Below are 25,003 nucleotides of genomic sequence, written 5' to 3'. Positions count from 1 at the left end.
GTTCAGTTGTTGTTGTGTTTGGCTTTGTTCTCAAAGAGAGAGGGCTGTGCAAAGGTCACCAACCTCACTTTCTCCTCCTGAGCCATCTGGAGGATGGCTGGAGATGGCCCAGGATGCAGTGTGAGACCCTGGCTCTTTCAGGCTAAGGTCTTACAGCATTCTCACTTTGAGTGAGATAAATAGCCCTCCCTCACTCAAATCAAAGTCAGCTGCAAGTCATGTCATCATCTTGATGTCATGGTCCTCTTTGAGAACAAAGGACAAACACAACAACCTGAGATAAACCCATTCAATGAATAGGCTTCTTTAAGTAGTTGCTCAAGGGTTGGCCCCTTTAATTAAAAAAAAAAAATCAAACTGGGAGAAGACCCTCAGGGTTCCTGGGTAATAGAGAAACAATTACTATGGAAAAGGTGATGTATTCTTGAAGGAAAGGTGAAGTCTTGAAGGAAAGTATAGGTGGAGGTGATGAGCATAGGCATTCCAGGGATAGGCATAACCAGCACAAACACATGGAGATAGGAAATGGAATTCTTAGGAAATTGTAGAAAGATGGAGGCTAAACCAAATGATCCCTGAGATTCTTACCAGTTCTGAAGATCAGTGATTACCATAGCATCTCAAATTTTTTAAATTGATAGGACCACAAAGCTTTTTATATCCCTTCCTGCCGATACACTACACTGAGATTAAGGAAACAAATACACACAAGCAAACATTGCACCAAACTTTACACTAGTCCATTTTTCAGTGAGATCCTAATGCATTAGTAGGTACTGTGGTTGTTAAAAAGAAGTAAAAATAATATTAGTCAAATTTTTTTTTAAATCAGCCTTTTATTATTTGAATGAGCCCAGAATTAATAGTCTTATAGGATTTTTCCTTAGAGTTTTACTTAGGAAAACCTGTCTTAAAAAACTAATGAAGAGAGGAACAGTTCAATTTTTTTTAATGCTGTGGTCATATAGGGGTGTGTAATTAGCATAGTTTGCATTTATGTTGAGCAAAACAATGTAATAAAAGCTATTGAAAAAAATTTTTTTCAGTTATTAAGCATTTGTTTTTGCTTTTCATTTCTACCTAAGGGCAGGGAGAGGAAAACATCTCTCATAACAAATATGCACAGTAGAGCAAAACATTCTCAAATTGTCCAGGTGCAAAAATGCTTCTCATTTTACATATTTATAAGTGTCTCACCTCTCTGTCAGGAGGTGAATAGTTTTCTTCTTCATCCTTCCTCTGGAATCATGATTGGTTATTGTATTGATCAGAGTTCTTAAGTCATGAAAAGCTTTTTTTTAACAAGGTTGTAAAATCAACAGCAGAGACATTCTTTTTATTAGTATTCTCATTTATTGTACCTACTTAAAACCTTTGGCAAATTGATGATTTAAAAATTCTTCATAGAGTGAGTAACCTTAAAGAGGAATTACTTTAACCCATTTATTTTTACAGGTAAGGAAAATGAGGCACAGATATTAAGTTTTCCATAGTTAAATGATTCATTTTTAACAAATAATTCACTTACTGCATTCAGAGAACTATTCTAGGGAGAGATGTAAAGTATTAGATGAGACTTAATGCCTATTTTCTGTGCAGTTGAGTATAGTAGGGTAATATTGAAGAATTTCAGGAGTTAGAAGGGCCCCACAAGCCATCTAGTCCAATCTGTACCTGAGCAAGAATCCTATAGCATGCTAGACCACTGAACATTCAGTCTTTGCTTCAAAACCCTCAAGAGGGGGAATCACACGATCACAGAAGTTTATAGTTGGAATGGACCTCAGCTTTCATCACCAAAAAAAAAAAAAAAAGTCAGCATTATAATCACCATTACAAATGATCATCTAGTCTTGACTTGAAGACCATAAATGAGGAGCTGTCCATTACTTTTGGAAATCTCTGGTTTCAGGAAGTTTTTCTCACATCAGACCAGACTCTTTGTTTGCAACTTCCACCAACTGCTCCTAGTCCTACCTTATATGACCAAACCAAAAAAGCCTACTCCTTCTATATAACAGTCCCTTCCAGTGCTTAGAGGACAGGTAAAAGTCTCTCCAACCTCTATGCCAAGTGTTCTCTTTTCCTTGAGCTGATCCTTTCCGGTCATGAGCTTGAGATCCTGCCCCATCCTCATAACATTTAGCTCTGCTTTTCTTCTACTTCAGATACATTTAGACTAGAGTGAGTCTATCACCACTATAGGTCTGGGCACAAAGATTTCAATTAATGCAGACCATCGCTGTTAAGATTGACTTAGTTTTTCATTATTTTGTTATTTGCTTCCCATATCACAATATGTTGTTGGTTCTTATTGAACTGGCCCCATTTTTACATGCATTGCCAGCTAGTCATTTTCTTTGCTCCTGTAACTGGAGTTGATTTTTTAAATGGAAATATACGATTTTCCATTCCCAATGAAAAACTGCAGAAGGAGCATAAAGATTTTTCTTATTAGAGCTGTGTTTGGCTGGAAAAATAGATAGGTTGTCTAGTAATGAGAGCAAGGGCTAATCAAATAGCATCCTGGTATCCATGAAATGTTAAGAGATCTAGAGAAAGGTCCTTAACATCTTAAATGAACCTACCTTGCATGCTTTATAGGAAGAGATCAGGAATCATATTCATCAAAATATTTGGTCAGGTCCAGCTGCTGTTCCTGACTTCGTTTTCTTGAACGTTACTTCCACTTCCTTATAAGGCACAATAGTGAGATAAAGCTGTAGAAATGCTGGCAGTTCTGTTCTACTTTATACCTATTTGTTGTCTCGTTGTTTCAACTGTAAATATACTTGAAGTGTAAAAAGAAAGGGAAGGGCCTGAAAGAACGGAGGATTGTTTTGTATTGTTTTTCCGTTTTGTGCACAGTAGTGGTCAACTTACTGGTGATTAGCCTTTCCCAACTTAACTACATTGACTCTCAGGCAACATGCACCATCAAAGGAATCTGTAGTCAGGTGATACATTCCTCTGTTATAGCCTTTAAAATCTCAGGTTCATCTCTATGGCACAATGAGACATAGGCATTGGACTTTTGTGGAAGCCATTAAAAGCAGTCTCCTCTAAAATGTATACAAGATACTTCATCAATTAAAATGTAGGATTCTTAAATGTTTTTAAATGTAGTTGTAAAGATATATTTTCACTTTAATTTTAAATGCTATTATAGATTGAGTACTATAAGTAGAAATTGAAGATAAATTTCACTCAGAGATTATCTTTTTTTTTTTTTTTTTTTTAGACTCCTCTAAGATTATACTTTGTCCAAACTGATGTAAGCCAGGGGTCTTTGATTACTACAGTTTTAGGGGGATTTTAGAAGGTGTCACACTTATAAATTTGTGTGAAATTTAGAAAGCTAAAATCAAAAGTGCAGTTACTATCTCAAGGGGTACCCAGATTCATATTGCAACAAATATTGTTATTTTGGTCTTTAACTCCAACAAATTATGCATCAGAGATTAGTATAATGATAAACAAATGTATCTTCTGTAGACTGAATGAATAATGTTTAGTCCATATTAGTTTTCAGATATATACATGTGCTATTGTAATTAATAAATTACAAATTTATTTGAATTTGTTACTGAATTCATAATAGCTTTTTGTCATTTTGTTGATCAAGAGATTCTAATATTGCAGCTCCTATTTGGGAAACATTAAAACATTTTTATATTAAAAGGAGACTTCATACTTTAAAAATTAGAAATTATTGATCCAATTTGGCAACTATGTCCCTCCTACATAACCTTATCTTCCTATACCAGACCCAGTGTCCACTTTAATGTCTTCTCCCTTGTTCTTCATCAGGTTAGACCAGTTTGGGGAAGTATAAGAATACAGTAAAATTTTAAAGGTAATTCTATCCCATGGCACTTTGCCTCATTTCATAGGACTTTCTAATAGTTTCTTCTTATCTCTGATCCATTATTTGAATCTAGATACTATCATGACTTTAAGCTGTTCAAAGCTCAGTTTCTTTATCTCTAAATAGGTAGTAATAGTATTTGTGCCATTTATCTGACTGTTGCTTCAGGGAAAGTCTCTTGGAAAACCTGAATTTTTATGTGAATGTGAAGATCAGTATTCATAATAGGGTGGTATAGTCTCAGAGGATCAGCAAATTAGTTCTCAGGGATATACCAGAGACTATTTGCATAATAACCATAATACTTCAATTTCTGGTATTTGTGATTTAACTATGAAGTCTACATTTAATTTATTTATTTTTTCTAAAATTTAAACTTAATGACAGACTCAGTGATAGGGCATTGAAACTCTATTTTGGAGATTTTAGATTCACTACAGGAAAATATTGGAGAGTAAGCAGTGTTGTTATTTATAGCAGTCTATAATTTGTGTAATGGTTTGACTTGACTCCCTGCACAGTCTTAATTTTAAAGTTAGCATCCCTTATAATGTTAAGTTCATGTCTATATCTTAATTCCTCATTAAAGATGTTCCTACTTTGTTAATAATCTCCAGTTTGGGTTAGTAGCTCTCTGCATCTACCTTCTTATCCTGCTTATTATATGCCATTGAGTTGTTATTTGTCCTTCGTTTTTGAAGAGGACCATGATATCAGGAAGGTGATGTCATGACTTGTAAGTGAATTGGTTTTAAGGGAGGCAGAGTTGTGCAGTGTCACCACCCTCAGTTTCTCCTCTGGAGCCATCTGGCTGCAGTGGCAAGATAAAAATAAAGATGACTAAAGGTGGCTCCCATGCCATTGAGTTCCACTGAAGAAAGTCATGAAAGTGTCTCAATTGGATCTACTAGAAAGTCATGTTATTTAACGTCCACTAAGCCAAGATTACTGCATGGTGGGAGTTTTTATTCCTCTTGTATTACCAGCAATTAGTTCAGAAGTTTTGCTGCTTACTTACCTCTGTCCTGTAAATATCCCTTTCATTCTCAGTGTTAGTTTTGATTCTTACTTTAAAAGATGAAGGACCTTTAACATCGATTTCATCAACTGCCTTCTTTAATAGCAGAAAAAGAGGAAAGCATAAGTAAAGAAAGGATTTGAAATTTTTTATTTGTGCCCTTGACCTCGTCTTCTTCTCCACTTGCAGAGCCCTCAACCATCCTTATTTTCTTGAATATCTTCAATCTATCCCTCCCCCCACCTCCAGGCCTTTTCTCTGTTTGCAACTTGGCTTAGGTTTTCACAATTGTAAAAATAATCTTTGTTCCAGTCTGCTCTCCTTGTTTTCATCCTCTTTGTCTTTCTCTTCACTTCCAATCATTTAGAAAGAGTAGACTACATTAAATATCTACTCTGAAGTTCAGTTTGGCTTCTGTCTATATCACTCTACTAAAACTTACCTTGTCACCCACTGCAATAGAATAGTCTTTTCAACCTTTTACTCTCTTTCCTCACTCCAGTATTTGACGTTCGACCATCCTTTTATTCTTGATTTTTCCTGTGCCTTTTGAGATCTACTCTTATATGTTTCCTATATATCTAATTGCATTTATTATCTTTACCTCTTGCTCCTCCTTGTTAAATGGAAGCATCCCCCCAATTATTTGACCTTTGCCCGTTTTTGTTTTTGTATCTTTTGTTCAGTATTTCAGTGTCTGTGGAAGGCACTGTGCACGGAAGGCACTGTGCACAGGAGGCACAGGACAGATAAAAAATTCTCAAAAACCTTCAGTTATCCTTTACTGCCTGCTAATTAAAGTTTGAATCTCTTAGCCCATCATTATTGTCTTCTACATTCTGGCCCTAACTACCACTCTAATAAACATAACACTTTTAATCTAGTAGTCAGAAATATATACCTTTGCGGCAGCTAGATAGGTGGCATAGTGAGTAAAGTGATAGACCTGAAGTCAGGAAGATCTGAGTTCATATCCTGTCATAAACACTATAACTGTATGACCCTGGGCAAGTCACTTAACCTCTATATATGTTTCCTTATCTGTAAATCAGGACAGTAATAATACCTGCCTTCCTGAGTTGTGGGGATCAAATGAGATATTTGTAAAGGTCTTTACAAACCTTAAAGTGCTATATAAATACATAAATGCTGGTGGCAGTGATGGTGGTGCTGACAGTAGTTGTAGTAGGGATAGTGCACCTGAATTACTCCTCACAGCTTAAGTTATTCCTAACTTTTCCCCATCACATCTCTAAATGTATATTTGCTCAAACCATTCCCTATATGTAGAATGCACTCCAAACTCATGCAATGTCCGAACCCCAATTTTTACTTTTTGAAATCTTTCCTTTCAGTGATCAGTTTAGATACTACTCACCTCTTCTATAAAACCAGTTGGGAATCGTAGCTAGAAAGGAACTCAGGGCGTGTAGTCAGCTCGCATAGCACTTTGTGTCTGTTCTTCCAATTTAACTTTTTCTTGTCTTTATGTATTAGTTACTTATTATAGTTATTTGTTATCCCTTGCTTGAATATATACTTCTTGAAGGCAGGGAATTTTGTCATATTTAGCTTTGTGCCTTCCACATAGTGGGTGTTTGAATGCATGAATAGACAGTATTAAAACATCAATTTTTCAAGAAGGTGGAAAATTATGAAGTCTTGGATAAGAAGCTGAAAATCTTAGGGACACAGTTGTTTTCATCACTGGTGTCCGTTTAAGATGAGGAGTTCGGAAGAAAAAGGCAATTTGAGAAGTGAACAGCTGGTTAAGATGATGCTTAAGAATAGGATTTGGATTTATGGGCCATAGCTTAAAATATAGGAATGACAGGCTTCCTGCCAGGGGTGGAGTGCTGGTAAAGAGGTGTTTGCTTAGAATATTACAAATCTAATAAAAAATTTTAAAATGAAAAGGAAGTAGAAGGGAAAAATAACTGCCTGTGTATATTCACCACACTGGATACCAAAAAGAATAGCAAAGTAGAAAAAGAACAAAAGGAAGTATTGCCCCATATCCCCTTCACAGAGGAGACAAAATTGATAAAGGAGCCTTGAAAACCTTGACCTCTAATATCTGTACAGAAATATACAAAATAACAATAAAGATGCACTAGAAATCCTAGAGTGAGAGGGCAAATTTGACTTCAGTGACTATATTATTGAGACTTGGTGGAATGAGATCTTGAACTAAAATATAACTCTGAAAGAACATACCATGCTACAAATAATTAGCATAGGTAAAGTCTGAATCTGGTGTTTAGTGGTAACACTTTGTTTTGAGGAGATATATTCACGAGTAAATCCAGGAAACAAAATGGGGGCAGGATGAAAATCTTCATTTGGGTAAAAATCAGCAGAGGCAGAAATAGAAGGAATATTGCCATTGAAGTATGCTGTAGTTTACCTTGACTGAACCAAAAGAGGAAGTAGGTGTTTTTGAGAAACAGATGATAGTTCTATTCCAGAAGCATTTATATAGAATGATGTGGGACTCCATTCCTTGGATTCGTGTAGGAGCTAGCTGTCCCTTTCTGCCCAGAGCAGGGGTGCTAATAATTTCTTGTCTTACTTCAATGATGATTTTATCCTTTAAAAGGTACAAGAATAACCAAGGAAGAAGTTACTGGTATGGAAATGAAGTGAACCTTGGGAGAATAGATGGACAGGATCTCAGTCACTAACTAGTCTAAACCATACCTAAAGAAGCATCCCTTCTGCAACATAGCAGACATCCCACCTTAAGGCATCAATCAGGTCAGGGTGAACTTCCAATAGCTTATACCAGGGATGGGAAACCTGCAGCCTTGAGGCCACAAGTAGCCCTCTAGGTCCTCAAGTACAGCCCTTCGACTGAATCCAAACTTCACAGAACAAATCCCCTTAAAAGGATTTATTCTGTAAAGCTTGAACTCAGTCAAAAGATTGTACCCATGGACCTAAAAGGACACATGTGGCCTCCAGGCTTCAGGTTTCCTACCCCTGGTCTGTACCAACCTACGGTGGCTTAAATTGCTAGAGAGTTTTTTCTTAAAGCCCAGATTATCATCCTTGCAACTTTAGCATCCATTGCTTCTATTCTGTTTTCTGGAGCCAAGCAAAACAAGTCTAGTCCCTTTTCCATTAGTCAGAACTTGATACACTTGAAAACAGCTCTCTGGTTTTCCTTACCTTAAGTCTTTTTCTCCAGGCTAAAGATGCTATCAACCAATTCCCTTCATCATCCTGGTTGTTTTTCTGGACACTCAAGTTTATCATTACTCTTGGCAGACTACATTGAAACTATCACCTTATCCTTCTTGGCTTCCATAACAGGCTGTTGTATATTTAGCTTGCTAACTAACCATTGCATCTTAGAATTGTAATTGAAGAGATGAAATGTAAATATATTTGAAAACTCTCTAAGTTTTGGGACAGCAGATTGCAAAGGGTTCAGAAATAAGGTAGATAGGTTTCTATAGACTAAAAATTCTGCAGGGGGTGGAGGGGAGAGGAGGGGTGCACAAGAGTGGAGTCAGTTCTGAAGATACTTCATTCAAAAATATTTTTAAGTGTTTATTATGTGCTAAGCACTGTAAAAACAGAAACGATTCCATTGAGGGGATAAAAAAAATATGCCAGTCAGCTTAAATTTTTGTTTTTCTGTTTTTAAAAAATTATTTATTTTTAGTTTTCAACACTCACTTTTATAACGTTTTGAGTTCAGTCATATTAAACATATTTCCACATTAGTCATGTTGTGAAAGAAGAATCAGAGCAAAAGGGGAAAAAACAGAGAGAAAATAGTATGTTTTTATCTACATTCAGCCTCCATAGTTCTTTCTATGATATCTTGCTATCCATAGCATTTTCTATCATGAGTCTTTTGGAATTGTCTTAGATCATTGTATTGCTGAAAAGGGCTAAGTCTGTCAAAGTTGGTCATTGCACAGTGTTGGCTGTTATTGTGTATAATGTTCTCCTGGTTCAGCTCATTTCACGCATCATCAGTTCATGTAAGGCTTTAGAGGTTTTTCTGAAATCCACCTGCTCATCATTTGTTATGGAATAATAGTATTCCATTACATTCATATGCCACAACTTGTTCAGGCATTCCCCAGTTGATGGGCCTCCCCTCAATTTCCAATTCTTTGCCACCACAAAAAGAGCTGCCATAAATATGTTTGTACATGTGAGTCCTTTTTCCTTTCATGATCTCTTTGAGATACAGACCTAGTGGTGGTATTGCCTTTAGGGCATAGTTCCAAATTGCTCTCCAGAATGGTTGGATCAGTTCACAGCTCCACCAACAGTGCATTCCTGTTCCTGTTTTTCCACATCTTCTCCAACATTTATCATTTTCCTGTTTTGTCATGTTAGCCAAGCAGATAGTTGTGATATGGTACCTCAGAGTTGTTTTAATTTGCATTTCTCTAATCAACAGTGATTTAGAGTGTTTTTTCATCTGATTATACCTTTTAATTTTTTCATCTGAAAACTTCTTGTTCATATCCTTCGACTATCATTTGGGAAATGACTTGTATTATAAATTTGACTCAGTTCTCTCTATATTTTAGCTTTCTGCTTCCCTTTTAATGTTGGTTGCATTGTCTTTTGTGAAAAAACTTTAATCAAAATAATTTATTTGACATTTCTTGTTTCTATCTCTTGTTTCTGTTTTCCATACGTCTGATAGGTAAACTATTTCTTACTCTCCTAATTTGCTTAGAGTAGCATCCTTTAAATCTAAATTGTGTACCCATTTTCACTTTGTTTTGGTATAGGGTGTGAGATGTTAGTCTGTGCCTAGTTTCTGCCATATTATTTTCCAGTTCTCCCAGCAGTTTTTGACAAATAATGAGTTCTTATCCCAGAAACTTCATTCTTCAGGTTTATTAAACAGTAGATTACTGTAGTCCAATAAACTAAATTTTTTTAAAAACGTGAAAAAAATGAAAACAGAAAGACAGTGGAGGATCAACACAATGCCTGACACAAGACTGTAAGATTAGCGTTGAGTGCTAAGTCATGCACTAAAGGTAATAGGAAAAGTTAAGCTTTTCTAAAGCTATATTGGGAGAATTAGATGGAATGAAGAAAGAAAAGGAAGGTCACTGCCTAGGGTAGATGGGAAGATGATAACTGACAAAAGACAGTTCAGTGCTCCTTTTCCTTCATTTTTCTCTTCATAGAAGAATAGTCCTTGGGTTGTTTGAAAGGATAGAGCAAAAATGACTCAAAGGGAGTTGACCCAACATATGTAATGAAATAAAGTAAGAAAAAATCTAGTCAACCTTGATGAATTTAAGTTTCTTGATTCAAATGAACAAACTCATGGTCTGTCACTCCAGGTGCTGGACTGGGTGGGCTCACAGATATCCTCCAAGCCTTACAAACTGTGACTTTGGATAAGTCTCCTAGCTTCTCTGAGCCTCATCTTCCTCATCTGTAAAGAAGAAGTTTGAACTTTTATGGTCCCTTTCCACTCTAAATCTGCTGTCCTGTATATCCTAGGCACTAAACAAACTGGCAAATATGATTTCTGAGCTATTATTAGGGGTTTTTTTTTTGAAAGATCACAGTGAGGATGGGGAAAATGTGGTAGAACTGGAGAAAAGCAGATGTCCTGATTTTAGAAAACAAGGGAAACGAATGGAGTCAGCAGAATTCTAGAATGTATTATTGAAAACTGTGTTTAGTGAGTATCCAAACAAAGAAGCAGGAAATCCTACAAAGTGTTCACATGTATTTGAATTCATAATATTTGAGTTATAATTATGTTAAATATAGTCATTTGTTCATTTGATCAGTTAATGTATGCAGTGTGAATTCATTTGTTTTAGGAGGATTCATTATTCACAGTAATCAGGACCTAGACACACACACTCACACACACACTCACACACACTCACACACTCACACTCTCTGTCTCTCTTATCGTATGGCAAAGATAGGGAATTTTTGACTAGACATTGTTACTGTTAGGTGAATTCTGAACTGGTTGAATGACCGGACCCACTGAATAATCATTAACGTTTCCATATCAGCTTGAAAGATCTCCAGTGTCGTGCCCAAGGATTTATGAATGACTTCATGCTTTGTAACTTTTTTTTTAGTCAATTTGCGTAAAGGGGTAGATGACGCAAAGCTGAGAGAAATAGCTAACAGTGAAAGAATTGGAATTTAAAACTCCTTTGACAGGCTATAACATTGGGACAAATTTAATAGAGTTAAATGCAAAGGCATACAGTTTGTTAACAAAATCAACTTCCTAAATATAAGGTGGGGAGGCATGGTTTAAAAAAATGGTTTATAGGATTTAATGGATTGCTGTCTTTGGCTTTATTAAATAGACACATAGCAGCTAAGAATAAGGAAGCAGTGGTCGTATTATATTGTGTCTTGTTCAGGCCGCATTTGCAGTACTGACATTTTAGGAAAGACATTGATAAATTGAAGAGTGACCAGCGAAGAGCAACTGGGTGATAAAGGGTTTCATATAAGGAATTGGGTCTTTGAAGACTAAAGAACAGATACTTTCTTGCCCTGCTTGCAGTTTTCAGAGGCTGGACTTCATGGTATCTATGTTGCACAACCCTTGCACAGTGCCCTTCAACCTTATCTTTTGCTTTCATTAGTGGAGTCCCTCCTGTCCACTAATGCTCTGCTTGGACTCATTCCTCAACTGCTTGGATACCTCTACCAGCTCTTAGTCTTCCTATCCTTTTAGAATTCCCATTTGCAGAAGAACTCCTCCCAATTTATAACCAAACAAGAGAAAGAGAATATGATGAAATGCAAAATGGATCATTTTGATTACAATCCAGCAAAAGTTTTTATGTTATAATTCATTATTTATGTTTTCCATAGATATTTACTAAATTGCTATCTTTCATCATCATCTTGTCTCCTTTGTTCTTTGCTAATTTTATTTTTCTCTTAATTGCATTTATCCAAGTTGATGTTGTGGTTTGTAATACTTTCAGTTTTGTTTCTCGTGTATTTTGGTATTCATTATTTTCCTTTTGCCATCTTTCCTTTAGTTCATTTTAATTCATAATATTTGTTCATCAAGCTGTAAGTTTAATTTAAATTCTAGTTTAAAGTTATAAAATTTTACTTCATAAATAAAACTTTTAGGAGGAGAATTATTTGTTGTCTAATAATAGTTACTGTTGAATTGTTCAATCCTGTCATCTTTATCAAATTAGTAAGGCTGGCCATTACAATTTAAGAGTCAGTTTCTCTGAAAGAACTTTGGAATAGATAAAGTGGTCATAATTTTTTTTATTGCCCTTTAAGCTTCATCTTACCACATTGAAGAAGAGTAGAGGAGTGGAAGGTTTCCTATACTTGAACCTTGTTTCAAATTGAAATCATATAATATGAAGTAATTGTTTTGCCTTATCCAGACCTTTATTGATTTCTTTCACGTCACCTTTTGAGGTGAAGTTATCTTGAGTAGACTGATTACTGATGTGAACTGATAAAACTAAGTTTGACTGGTCCCTCATCCTTAGAATGCTTGTTTGCTAAGGCTTTACTGCCTTGGAGACCAGACATCTCCCATCCCAGCTGATTTCATGCTGTGGCACAATTAGAGTTAGGTTTCCTAGATCCCTACTTCTTATTCCTCCTTTCTTACTAGACAGTTCAGGGAATGCCCTCATTTCAGTGATCTGGAGTACCTTCACCTTCGCTGCCGTGCCTCACTAACCATGGGGCAGTCCTCTCTCAGTGTCACGGCAGCTCTTTGATGTGAATGTACTAGCGCTTTACATGTACTTGTACTTAACTCCATTCTCTGTCCTGTTGTATACACATGCCTTTATAAACTCTCGTATTTGTAATCCTTAGCACCTAGAATAATACCTTACACATAATAGGCACTAAACAGATGTTTCAGTGAACACCTCAATAGGCCAAAGATCATAATAGCATTCTCTCTTATGGAGACAACTAATTTTGCAATAATTTATCATTTATGTATGCTCCTACAGAAAACTACATTTGTAAATTATGTGAGAAGATATTGCCGTTGAGCTAATGTTTTTTATATTGTCACTTTTTATCTTATGGCTTTATAAAGGATTTGTTGACCAGTTGTATTTCCTATGTATTTGCTTTTCTTCTTTGGCTTTTCTTCTCCATCTGTTATTTATGTGTCTTGCATGTACCTATTTCTGTACACATTATTGAATGTTAGCTCTTTGAGGACCCAGTCTTTAGCAGGTGTCTGGCACATACATAGTAAGCATTTAGTGATTGCTAGTTAATTGTCTCTTTTTGCGTAGCCATTATAGCTGATATGTGATGCTTATAATACCTGAGATTTGTACACCATATTAAGTATGCCAGCTGTTTACATGTATGATCACATTTGAGCCTCACCACCATGTGGACTGCTAGGTGGCACAGTGAGTAGAGTGCTATTCTTGGAATAAGGAACTCATCTTTCTGAGGTCAGATACGGCCTCAGACACTTACTAGCTCTAAGTTAGTTAATCCTGTTTACCTCATCTATAAAATGAGCTAGAGAAGGAAATGGCATACCATTCTAGAGTCTTTGCAAAAAAAACACCCAAAACAACCAAATGGGATCAGAAAGAGTTGGGCATGACTGAAAATGACTGAACAACAAAAACCTTGTGAAGTAAATGTCACGACTTCCATCTTAAAGATGTGGAAATTGAGCTTCAGGAAGATTAACTAGCCCAAGGATACAGAGCCACTGAGTGCTCAAGTTGGGATTTGACCTCAGGTCCTTAAATAATTTTAGTATTTGTGGGTAAGAACATTATTCATAACAAAAGGCTATCATGGACAACTTCATTTGTTTTACACACTTGGCTGTTTGAGCAGTGAGGTTTGCACTAGTTAATTCTTGAACTTGTGTCCCTTGCTTTCTCCAAAGCTGGAAGCTTGAAAGCTGATACTTTGTAGTTTGGTCAGCTGTGATCAGAGAGCAGTAGTAAAGTTTTAAACACAGACTTCAGTAGTTTGAAATTTATAAATGCAAGTGTTACATTTTTAAAAGATACTCTTTTAATAAAATTTCTAAAATGTTATTAATATTAACTTTTCTCATTACAGAATCTGATATTGATGCAGCCACTGCAATGATGCTTTTAAATACATCTATTGAACAAGGAATTTTAGAATGTAAGAAATAATTTTTTTACTGTAAAACATTTTGGACTTTTGAATGTTTTTAATTAGAATGTAGAGTATTTAATAGTTTTATTTTATGACCTTAGATTTCTGTTGCTCTCTGTTCTTGGTTAAAGTGAGCTGTGTTTGCTTGCAGAATTAATTTTATTATAGGTCAAAGGATTTAGAACTAGAAATCACCTTTGTCCCACACCTTTTTCATTTGAGAAAACTAAAACCCAGAAAGTTGGGCCAATGACTCACCCGTGCAAGGAAGGTTACATGTAGTGGAGCCACACTAACAAACCCAGATCCTTTGAATCCAACATCTAGTGCCTTTTATACTATGTTTAGCTGAATTTTTCAGTTATACTAATAAATGGTGAAATAACCGGCATTTTGAGAAGATGAATTACAATTTTAGATAACCTATAGGTGCTGAAGAAAGATCCTGTGTAAATCCAAGGTAGTTGTATAATTGTCTCAACAAGAAAATCATCTATATAAGTAACTTCATGTTGAGGTAAATCTTTTATTCATTGACTGAACTTCATTTTATGCAGGTGAGAAGCCCCTGCCACTCAAATCGGCTTTACAAAAGAAAAGGAGTTTTGTTAGTGCATTCAGCCATCCCAGTGCCATAAATTTACAAGAGAGTGATTCTGCAGTCAACAATATTGATCCAAAGGAGGATCACAATTATAGCGCGAGCAGCATAGCAACGCAGCGTTGTGCATCCAGATCCAGCGTGTCTTCCTTATCTTCTGTCGATGAGGTGTATGAGTTTATCCCAAAGAATAACCTTGCAGGAAGTGATGGAAGTGAAGGGTTTCACAGTGAAGAAGATACAGACATAGAGTATGAAGATGACCCTCTTGGAGACAGTGGCTACGTATCCCAGCCTTGTGCAAATACCTCTGACAAAGACCCGCCTATCAAGAAGCCTAAAAGAGAGTCATGTCAGGAAATTGATGAGGAGCTCAAAGAGGCTGCTGGATCTCTGCTGCATCTTGCTGGAATCCGCACATGTCTGGGTTCCCTAATAAGTACTGCAAAGATCCAAAAGCAAAGAAGGAAATAGTAATACCAGATAGTGTGATTTTTTTTTTTTAATGTGGCAATACTCTTCTACTTTCTCTTCGCAAGGGAGATCAAAGCCATAATGGACTTCTTTAGCTGGGAGGTAGGGTGGGGGCTGGGGGGGGGTGTGCTAATTACCTTTTTTTTCCTTTACACTTTTTTTTTAATCACTGCAATTAGGGTCATGCTTACCTAAAGTTGGGCCAATCAATGCATGATTGAAGTGCTAATAGCATACTTTTTCTAATCATTGATTCAGAGATTTGGAGAACTTCCACAGAGAAATACTCAGGCTCCCTCTTAAGATTGTAGATAAAATCTTTCCCGCATAAATATCTTCTGTTGATGTAGCAAAATGGGATAACTAGCCACTCAATATAGCAGTTTTTCAATTCTTTTTAAACCACTGAATACAGTGGATGAATTGGATAACAATGATATTTCCCATTTACGCAATTTACCTATTTTATTCACCAATGTAGACTATATTTTTTAGTGAATGCTGGTTGAGACATACATGAACCCAGTGGGGAAAAAAGTTAAATGTGAAAAGATCTTAATAGCTAAACTGGAATGATTGCTAGAAAGTTCTGCTTATACAAGTAGAAGATGGGAAAACTTGATTTTTAATGTAATTTCTAAGTCCACTCCATGTCTCTTACAACATCATCTTTTGAAATTCTTTGGCTTATCTAAGATATTATTATATAGACTTTTTTGGGGGCACTTTTGCTTATTCCGAAGTGCTTTAAATCAATAATTAGTTGGTCAGTTCTCTGTTGATCATTAAGTTCTCTTTGTATGGCAGATAGCCAGTGAGATGATAGCATGTATTAATCTTCATTTTTGGCAGACCTTTGCAATGAGAGATTCTCTTCTCTTCCTTATATTTTCTTGTTTCCACAGGAACAGTTATAATTACAAGTTATAATCATTATAATTTGAATGGAGTGTGATCTAGAATTTGGTTCAGTTCAGCAATTAAATACCTACTATGTGCCAGGCACTAGAGATATAAAGACAAAAAAAGAAAGCAATACTTGCTCTTTAGGAACACATAGTCTATATGAATAAAAGTTTTGAATGTTTACAGTTAAGTAATGACAGGTAATTTTGGAAAATCTATCCAAACCCAGGGTAAAATAAGCATAATCTTGATATTTCAGAATTAGAAAAATTAAACCCCTTTGGAAAAAGCAGTATAATATCCAAATGTGCCATTAATCTTTAACTAATAGATATTACTGCTTCTAATAACGAATTCATTGGCTGAAGTGATTAAGTATTATTTGAATAATTCTACTTACATTTCTAGGTTTGAAGTTATAGTTCTTCAAAACAAATCGAGGAATTTGAGGTAAACTCAGTATTCATTAAATGAAATTTTTCCCACTCTGGGCTTTTGGAAGGAAATCTTTTAAAAATTTATCCTTGTCCTCTGTCATCTCCTTTTTATTTAAGATTTTCCCTGTAAGACTGTCTTTTTCCCCAGAAAAACTTCCTTCCCCTTCCTGCCTTGTCAGGATGATGTTGCCTTGATGCTTTCAAATAATTTCAAGCTCTTAGGACTGTAAAAAGGGATAAAACAACCCTCTTGTTTAATTTTTAAAATTTGTTTGGGCATAATTTTCAAATAAAATGCATGTTAATAATAAATATCTTTCTTTCACAGAAACCTTAAGCAGGGATATGTAATGTTAAATGTTCTCTGTTCTGTGTTAATGTCACCTATTTTAGTAATAAATGGGCCTACTCAGCCTTGTTAGTAGAATTAGTGGGAGTGTGGAGGTAGTCATTTTATTTATTGTTCATGAAAAATGGCTCTTAAGCACAACGAGGTTATATTTCTTAGAGTATTTTTTATTTTATCATATATGATGCAGTTATCAGAGGACATTAGTATCCCTAGTTAGTAACTGTTAGGTAGTAAATATAACACAAGTGCTTATTACCACAGTTTTTACAATGTACTCTTTCTCCTGTTAGGTTCAAAATAGGGCTTTTTACTTGGTAAGATTGGGAAGTTAGCTGTCTTTCATGGCTAGGCCCAAGAGACTGGGTACATGATGTCTAGCAATCTATTTATGACAAAGTTCTACAACCACTTAAATGTCCCAGGGAGTTTGTCACAATGGAATTTTGTCATTGTGGCTAAAAACCATAGTTTCAGTTTAATTTTCAATAATTTGCCATATATCAAAATAATAGAAATAGTATTGAAATTGGTACTGATCCATATAATGTTCCCCTATTAAATTTTTTTACTTGCCATAGTTAGTATTCATTTTTCTTATCCCAAATAGAAATCAGTGTCTTCTAAATATATACATATATACACATATGTATATGTATATATACACACATATTAATTTGCATGTGCAATGTCTTACCAAAAGTTATATTTTCATTTAATTTTTCACCTACAGAGAAAGAACACAGCCTTTCCATATATATAGAAGGCATTTCTTGTAGTGAATCATCTCCTTTTTTCTCCAGCTTTGTAACATTGAGCTTTTCCTATCCCTCTCATATCTAGCATGGCTTGTCTTAAGTTAAAGAATTTTTTTTTGTGTATAGTATAAACCTAATGTAATCAGAATGGGGGGAGGGGGCATAATTTTTTCCTTTGCTTACTTTTTTCCCCTTTTTCCTTTCTCTTTTTGGGCTACTTTTCATGATATTATGTAAAGGGTTCATACCAAATGGTCAACTAAATTGTATTTTAGCAGGAATTCAAAGGTAGGAGGAGGTGTTTCTGGAAGAATGTGTCAGAGACTTGGTGGACCGGGAGGTCTTTCCTGCCAGTTTAAGCAGCAAATGTGGAGACTTCACTGAGCTCTAAAGACTATTTATTGTCTTGAATTCCACAGCAACTTTTTGACATTTTGTGGAGACCATAAAATTTGTTGAAGTTTTGAGGCTTTCTGGTTTGCAACTTCTCTAGAGTCCTTTGTTAGGCTGGAAAGGGAAAGCTTTGGTTAAAGCAAAACTTGCTCAAATTTGTTAATAATGATGTAGTCAAATATTTATTGACAGGAAAAGTAGAATATTTTAAGCATTGTACCTGCCATTATTTTTAAGCACATTCTTTGTATCTAACTGCCAGTGCCAGCATTATCAAAACTTTTTTTTAAAATATAAATGTATGGTTCTATTCAGCTGAAGTACTTAATTTTAAAGTATTATGTTGCCATCATATAGTGATATGAAACAATTTACAATTGCCAAGTCATTTTAATTATTATTTATTTAAAGATGTAGAAAAGCAATTTGAGTTACACTATCCCTTAATCCTGTTTTCAAATGTAGCATAAGGAATGTCCTGGACTGTAGAATAACTCTGCCAGTAGATGACCAGTTATGAGTGAACCTGTTTTCAGTTCCAAATCTTTTGCTCATTTTACAAACAATTTACAAAATGTTTAGTTTTTGTATCTAATCTCTGTTAATTAAAATGTTTATAAAGTTTATTTTTACCAAAGAGATGCAATTCATTATGATAAAGTATTGCAGAATAAACTTTGTTTTATAACATTTGTGTTTGCTTTTTTCTCTGGGAGTAGAGATGGTATACTGTTGCAGTATCTTGTTCTGATAGCAATATTGGAATCACATCTTGAAAAATAATGCTATGACCCTAAAAATGAAATGTGAGAAGACTATCCTTTCCCCACCCCCTACCAGCAGGAAGGCAAGAAATCCCTGGTTGTAGAATAGTACATAAACTTTCAGGGGTTTGGGGAAATATCTTGATTAATTTTGCCAACTTTTTTCACCTCTTTTTGTCTTTTAAAAAATTGTTATATGTGATGTCTCTCTGGGAGGCATATGGAAAGAAATTTAACTGATATAGGAACAAAAGAACTTAATACAGTGTTTTGTTTTATTTTTTAAGAATAAGCGTATTGAAGAGAGGGGCTGTCTTACTTACTTATTTGCATCACCAGCACTTACCACAGGGACTGACACATAGAATGTGCTTAATAAATGCATGAGTTATCTCTGTTGCTTTGAAAAAGAAATAATACTGTTCAAATGTCATTGTAAAGTGATTTCAGTTCTTTTATTTATAGAAAGATGTTCTTGTTCCTGTGTTATTTCTCATAGACCACTGATGGAAGTAATGTTAGCTAATCAAAATCAATCCTGTTCTACAAGATGAGCTATGTTTCTTTTATAATACTCATTAACCACCCCCCCCAAAAAAAAACCCAGCTCCAGAAGCACTAGCTACACATGGAAACTTCTAGAAACTTAATGAATGCAGTAGAATTACTTATAATAATACAGATATTATCAATTAAAAAATAATTACTATTGGCCTACAAAGTATCAATTTCATTGCACCTTGGCTATGGAATATTTCTGTATATAATATACAAAATCCATGATATCCTGAGCTAGATTCCACATGCACTGCCATCTTATAAACCTAAATTAGAATATTCTGAATAGCCATTACAAGATATGAATCTACTATTATTATTTTCAACTAAGTCTTTGTTTATTTTTTTTTAATATTATTTGTTTTTAGTTTTCTACAGTCACTTCCATATATCTTGAGTTTTATCCCCCTCCTCCCTCTCACCTTCTTCCCTGAAACGGTGTGCAATCTTGTATGAGTTCTACACATACATTCTTATTAAATACATTTTCACTTTAGTCATATTGCAAGGAAGAATTAAAATGAATGGGAGAAACCATCAAAACATAACACAAGAAAAAATGGTCTGCTTCATTCTGCGATCCGATTCCATATTTCTTTCTCTGAATGTGGAAGGCATTTTGCCTCAAGGCCATTGGGAATTTTTTAGGTCCTTACCTTGCTCTGAAGGGCTAAGTCTACCAGAAAAATTCCTTGCACACAGTGGCTGTTATTGTAAACAAAGTTCTCTTGATTCTGCTCCTTTCACTCAGCATCAGTTCATATAGGTCCTTCCAGGCCTCTTTGAAGTCTTTCTGTTCATCATTTCTTATAGCACAATAGTATTCCATTACATTCATATCCTATAACTTGTTCAGCCATTCCCCAATTGATGGGCATCCCCTTGATTTCCAGTTCTTGGCCACCACAAAGAGAACTGCTATAAATATTTTTGTACATGTGAAGCCCTTTTCCCTTTTTATGATCTCTTGGAGATACAATCCTAGAAGCTGTATTGCTGGGTCAAAGGGTATGCACATTTTTGTAGCCCTTCGGGCATAGTTCCAAATTGCTCTCCAGAATAGTTGGGTCAACTCACAGCTCCACCAATAATGAATTAGTGTTCCAAATCTCCCACTTCTTCAACATTTATCATCTTCCTGTTTTGTCATGTTAGCCAATCTGATAGATGTGATGTGGTACCTCAGAGTTGTTCTGATTTGCATCTCTTTAATAGTGATTTAGAGTATTTTTTCATATGACTATAAATAGCTTTGATTTCTTTGTGGGTAAACTGCCTGTTCATATCCTTTGACTGTTTATCAATTGGGGAATGACTTGTATTCTTGTAAATTTGACTGAGTTCCCTATGTATTTTAGAAATGAAGCCTTTATCACAGATACTAGTAGCAAAAATTCCCAGTTTTCTGCTTCCCTCCTAATTTTGGTTGCATTGAGTTTGTGCAAAAACTTTTCAATTTAATGTAATCAAAATAATCCATTTTGCACTTCATAATGTTCTCTGTCTCTTGTTTAGTCAAAAATGTCTTCATTCTCCATAAATCTGACAAATACACTATTCCTTGCTCCCTTTGTTTATAGTATCAGTCTTTATACCTAGATCATGTATCCATTTGGACTTTATTCTTGTGTATGATGTCAGGCATTGGTCTATGCCCAATTTCAGCCACACTGTTAGCCAATTTTCCCAGCAATTTTTGTCAGACAGTGAGTTCTTACCTCAGAAGCTGGGGTTCTTGAGTTTATCAAACAGTAGATTGCTATATTCATTGACTACTGTGTCTTGAGTACCTACCCTATTCCATTGGTCTACCCCTCTATTTCTTAGCCAGTACCAAGTGGTTTTGATAATTGCTGCTTTATAATACAATTTGAGATCTGGTCTGGTAGGGCTCAGCCACCTTCCCTAGCATTTCTTTTCATTAGTTCCCTTGATATTCTGGACCTTTTGTTCTTCCAGATGAACTTTTATATTATTTTTTCTAACTCTAGAAAATAATTATCTGGTAGTTTGAATAGGTAAATTAATTTAGAATTGTTATTTTTATTATATTAGCTCGGCCTACCCATGAGCAACTGATGTTTTTTTTCCAAATTATTTAGATCTGAGTTTATTTGTGTTAAAAATGTTTTGTAATTGTGTTCATATAGTCCCTGGATTTGTTTTGGCAGGTAGACTCCCAGATATTTTATAGTGTCTACCGAGTCTTTGTTACTTTAATGTGACCTTCGTAGCAAGGTCTTGATTAATCTAAATAATTAGCACCAATTTGTTATAATTATGTAAAATGCAACAATTAGTCTCAGTCCAAGTAGGAACTCAGGTAACCAACAGCATTTGTAAACAACATAAACCTCATGACATGGTACCCTTATGATGTATAATACTAAGTTACTTTAAATTGGAGATCAATGCACCTGTCCTTTGAGAAAAAAAGTTATTGTCAGTTCCATGATTGTTTCCTAAAGAGTATCTGTTCTGAGAAAGGATAGATTGGGATTTTTTTGTGCAAAATCTGTAGGAAATACATTTTTAGCTTTACTCAAATGCATGTTAATTATGAGTTCAAACTTTGTACCAAGATTTCCAGGAAATCCTAATTTGACATTTTATTAAACATCTGGTGATAAAGCTTACACAGCGACAAAAGACTGGATAAAATCATGGTAAACCATTAGGAATGAAAACTTATTTTCTTGTTCACTTTTAAAGTCAACCTTATAAATGTACTATTACAAAGTCACAGAATATTAAGGGTTTAGAAGGAACCTCAAAGGCCTTCTAATCCAATCAATATATAACAAAATGTTCTTTACAACATTCGTAACAAGGAGTCATTTAGCCTTCCAATAAGGAGGAACCCACCAACGGCCAACGTAGACCACCTCTTTTAGATAGCTCTAGTCATTCTCTTACATTGACCCTGTATCTGCTTCTTTGCAACTCCCACCCAGTAAGTGCTCTGTGAATATTAGCTATTATTATAAGCAAGAATAATGAGGTGATATTTATTTCTTTTAAGGTTCATGAAGGGTTTTATATACAACATACCCCTTGATCTTCACAGAAACGTTGTAAAGTAGTAGCTACAGGAATGTGTGCTTACTTTATTGATGAAGGAGCTACCCATGATCAGACAACTAATAATCGTAGAAACAGCATGTGAACCCAGCTGCCCCTAACTTCAGGCCTAGCACACTTTCTGTTACACTAGGCTATCTTATTTGCAACCAAGAAAGATATTTACTGAAAAAGTCATCCTCCGCCCCAAAAAGTGTTCTAGTTCTGCTCACATCATTATGTGTCATCTTAGAGCTTTTCCCAATTTCCTTTGAAATTGTTTCATTATTTCTTGTAGCATAATAACATTACATTATATTTACATACCACAATTTGTTTAACCATTACCAAATAGGAAGGCATCCACTTAAGTTTACAATATTTGACTGCTGTGGAAAGAATTGATACGTGTGTTTTGATGTCTATTTAAATGGATCTTCCTCCTCTTTCATTTCTTCAGAGTATTGATAGTCCTAGGAATGGCTGAGTCAGAGTTCAGTAACTTGGGGCATCATCCAAATTGCTTTTCAGAATGGTTGAAATATTTCACAGCTCCAGAAACAGTACATTAGTGTACTGGTTGTTTTTTTTTTTAATTTGTCTTTTACTTTTTTCTTTTATCACTTTTAAATTCTCTCCCTCCATTCCCTACCATACCCATTAAGAAGGCAAGAAATGTGATACCCATTATATATGTGAAGTCAGCTGTTCCCCTATTGTTTGAGACAATTTAAAGCACCTTAGATTCTAGAGCTTTGTTTTTCTTTCTCCTCTCCCCACTGCTTTTAATTCCCCCTCCAGGATCAAGAAATTGGTTTTGTTTGTAGCCATTCTTTCCTTGATATGCACCTCTATCTTAATTCATCTATGGATTCTTTCTGTCTTCACTATGCATAAATGTGAGCAATTTTTATTTATAATTTCTATTATAGTTTTCAGGGAGTCAATTGGAGTTTTGAATTCTCGTTTGTTTTACAAGTCAATTGTTTTTATGATTGGATATCTTTTCAGTGTTTTGATTTTGTTCTGTTTCTTGCTATATCATGGAATTATTGATTTCTATTTGGTCTAGTCTAATTCTCAGAAATCCATTTCTTAGATAAAGTTTACCATGTTTCTTTTGTGAGCTACTTCTTCTCCCAGTTCTTTCCTCCCAGAACTTCTATTTAATTTTTGTCCTTCACTTCATTTCATCTATGAAGCATACATTCCTTGTAGAAAATCCATTTCTTTTTCCTTTTAAAACTCCTACTTTGATTGTTTTTTCTGAATTTTATTTTATTTTCAGGCATGCATCCTTTCTTTTCTGCAACCCTCATTGAGAAAGCAAGAAAAACAAAACCCATTACAAGCATGTATGGTCAAGCAAATTTCCATATTGACCATGTCAAAAAAAATATGCCCAAGTCTGCATTCTGAGTCCATCACATCTCTGTCTCTGGAAATGGATAGTATGTGGTTGTTGTGTTCATCAAAGTCCCTAAGTCTTTGTTGTTACTGTACGCATTGTTCTGATTCCACTCACTTCATTCTGTGTCAGTTCATACAAATCTTCCCTGGTTTCTCTAACCTTGTCCCTTTCATCATTTCTTACAGCACAATAGTATTATTACATCAAATTTTTTACCATAACTTGTTTAGCCATTCCCTAATTGATTGGAATCTCTTCAGTTTCCAAATCTTTGTCATTACAAAAAGAGTTGCTATAAATATTTTTGTGCATATTGGTCCTTATCGTTTCTTTGATTGTTTTGAGGCATAGACCTAGTAGAAGTGTTGCTGAATGTCCACAGTTTAATAGCTTTGGTAACATAACTCTAAATTCCTTTCCTTAATGACTAGACTGGTTCACAGTGCTACCAATAGTGCATTAATGGACCTGTTTTCCCACAACCCCTTTTTTTGTCATGTTGCCAATCTGATAGATGTGAGGTAGTATTACAGAGTTATTTTAATTTGCATTTCTCTAGTTATTTATGATTTAAAGCAGATCTGTAATAATTTTTGATACTACTGCCTAGGAACAGCTAAATGGTGCATGCTGGGCCTGGAATCATGAAGACCTGAATTCAAATCTGGTCTCAGAAACTTATTAGCTGTGTGACTGTGGGTAAGTCCCTTTACCTGTGTTTGCCCTAGTTTCTTGTACTGTAAAATGGGGATGATAATGCCCCCTACCTCCCAGGGTTGTCGTGAGGATCACATGTGATAATATTTGTAAAATGTTAAACACAATGCCTGGCACATACTAGGCAATGTTCAGAGTACTGAACTTCCTGGTCCTTTAATGTCTCAGGACAGAGCGTTAGGGACCTCAGAATGCCTGGTACTTGGCTATGCCTGGACTTCTGGGGTCTTTACCCTGGAACTTTTGAAGAAAAACCCTCTCTTTTTGCATTCTTAGGATACAAAGCCTTGATAACCACACATGTCCTATCTCTAGTTGCACTAAGAGGCTACCCTGCACTGGCCGTTACTTCCTCTTGCCCATGAACTTCTGGCTAACTTTTGGTGCAATTCTGGGATGAAAATAGTCACTGTAGTTTTTCATGAGATTTTTTGATCATCTTTTGGTCTTGTGTGAACATCAGGGTTTTGCTGGAGGTGGTATGTGGGAGCTGAATAATCTGCTTCCTATTCAGGCTGCCATCTTGACTGGAGAGTATTCATAGGATTTAGAGC

General features: G+C 35.3%; 1 protein-coding gene across 2 annotated transcripts in view; it reads left to right on the top strand.

The window, feature by feature from the left end:
* Positions 1 to 15,203, top strand: part of FOXN2 (forkhead box N2) — a 64,428-nt gene extending 49,225 nt beyond the window's left edge. For both annotated transcript variants that reach the window (XM_072635648.1, XM_072635649.1), the window contains exons 5-6: positions 13,959 to 14,027; positions 14,579 to 15,203. In XM_072635648.1, the coding sequence (XP_072491749.1) occupies positions 13,959 to 14,027; positions 14,579 to 15,096 (587 nt within the window). In that variant the 3' untranslated portion in view covers positions 15,097 to 15,203. The remainder of the gene's footprint in view (positions 1 to 13,958; positions 14,028 to 14,578) is intronic.
* The last annotated feature ends 9,800 nt before the right edge of the window (positions 15,204 to 25,003 follow it).

Source organism: Notamacropus eugenii, chromosome 1, assembly GCF_028372415.1.
Source record: "Notamacropus eugenii isolate mMacEug1 chromosome 1, mMacEug1.pri_v2, whole genome shotgun sequence".
Taxonomy (NCBI): domain Eukaryota; kingdom Metazoa; phylum Chordata; class Mammalia; order Diprotodontia; family Macropodidae; genus Notamacropus; species Notamacropus eugenii.
This window is presented reverse-complemented; position numbering and strand designations above follow the sequence as displayed.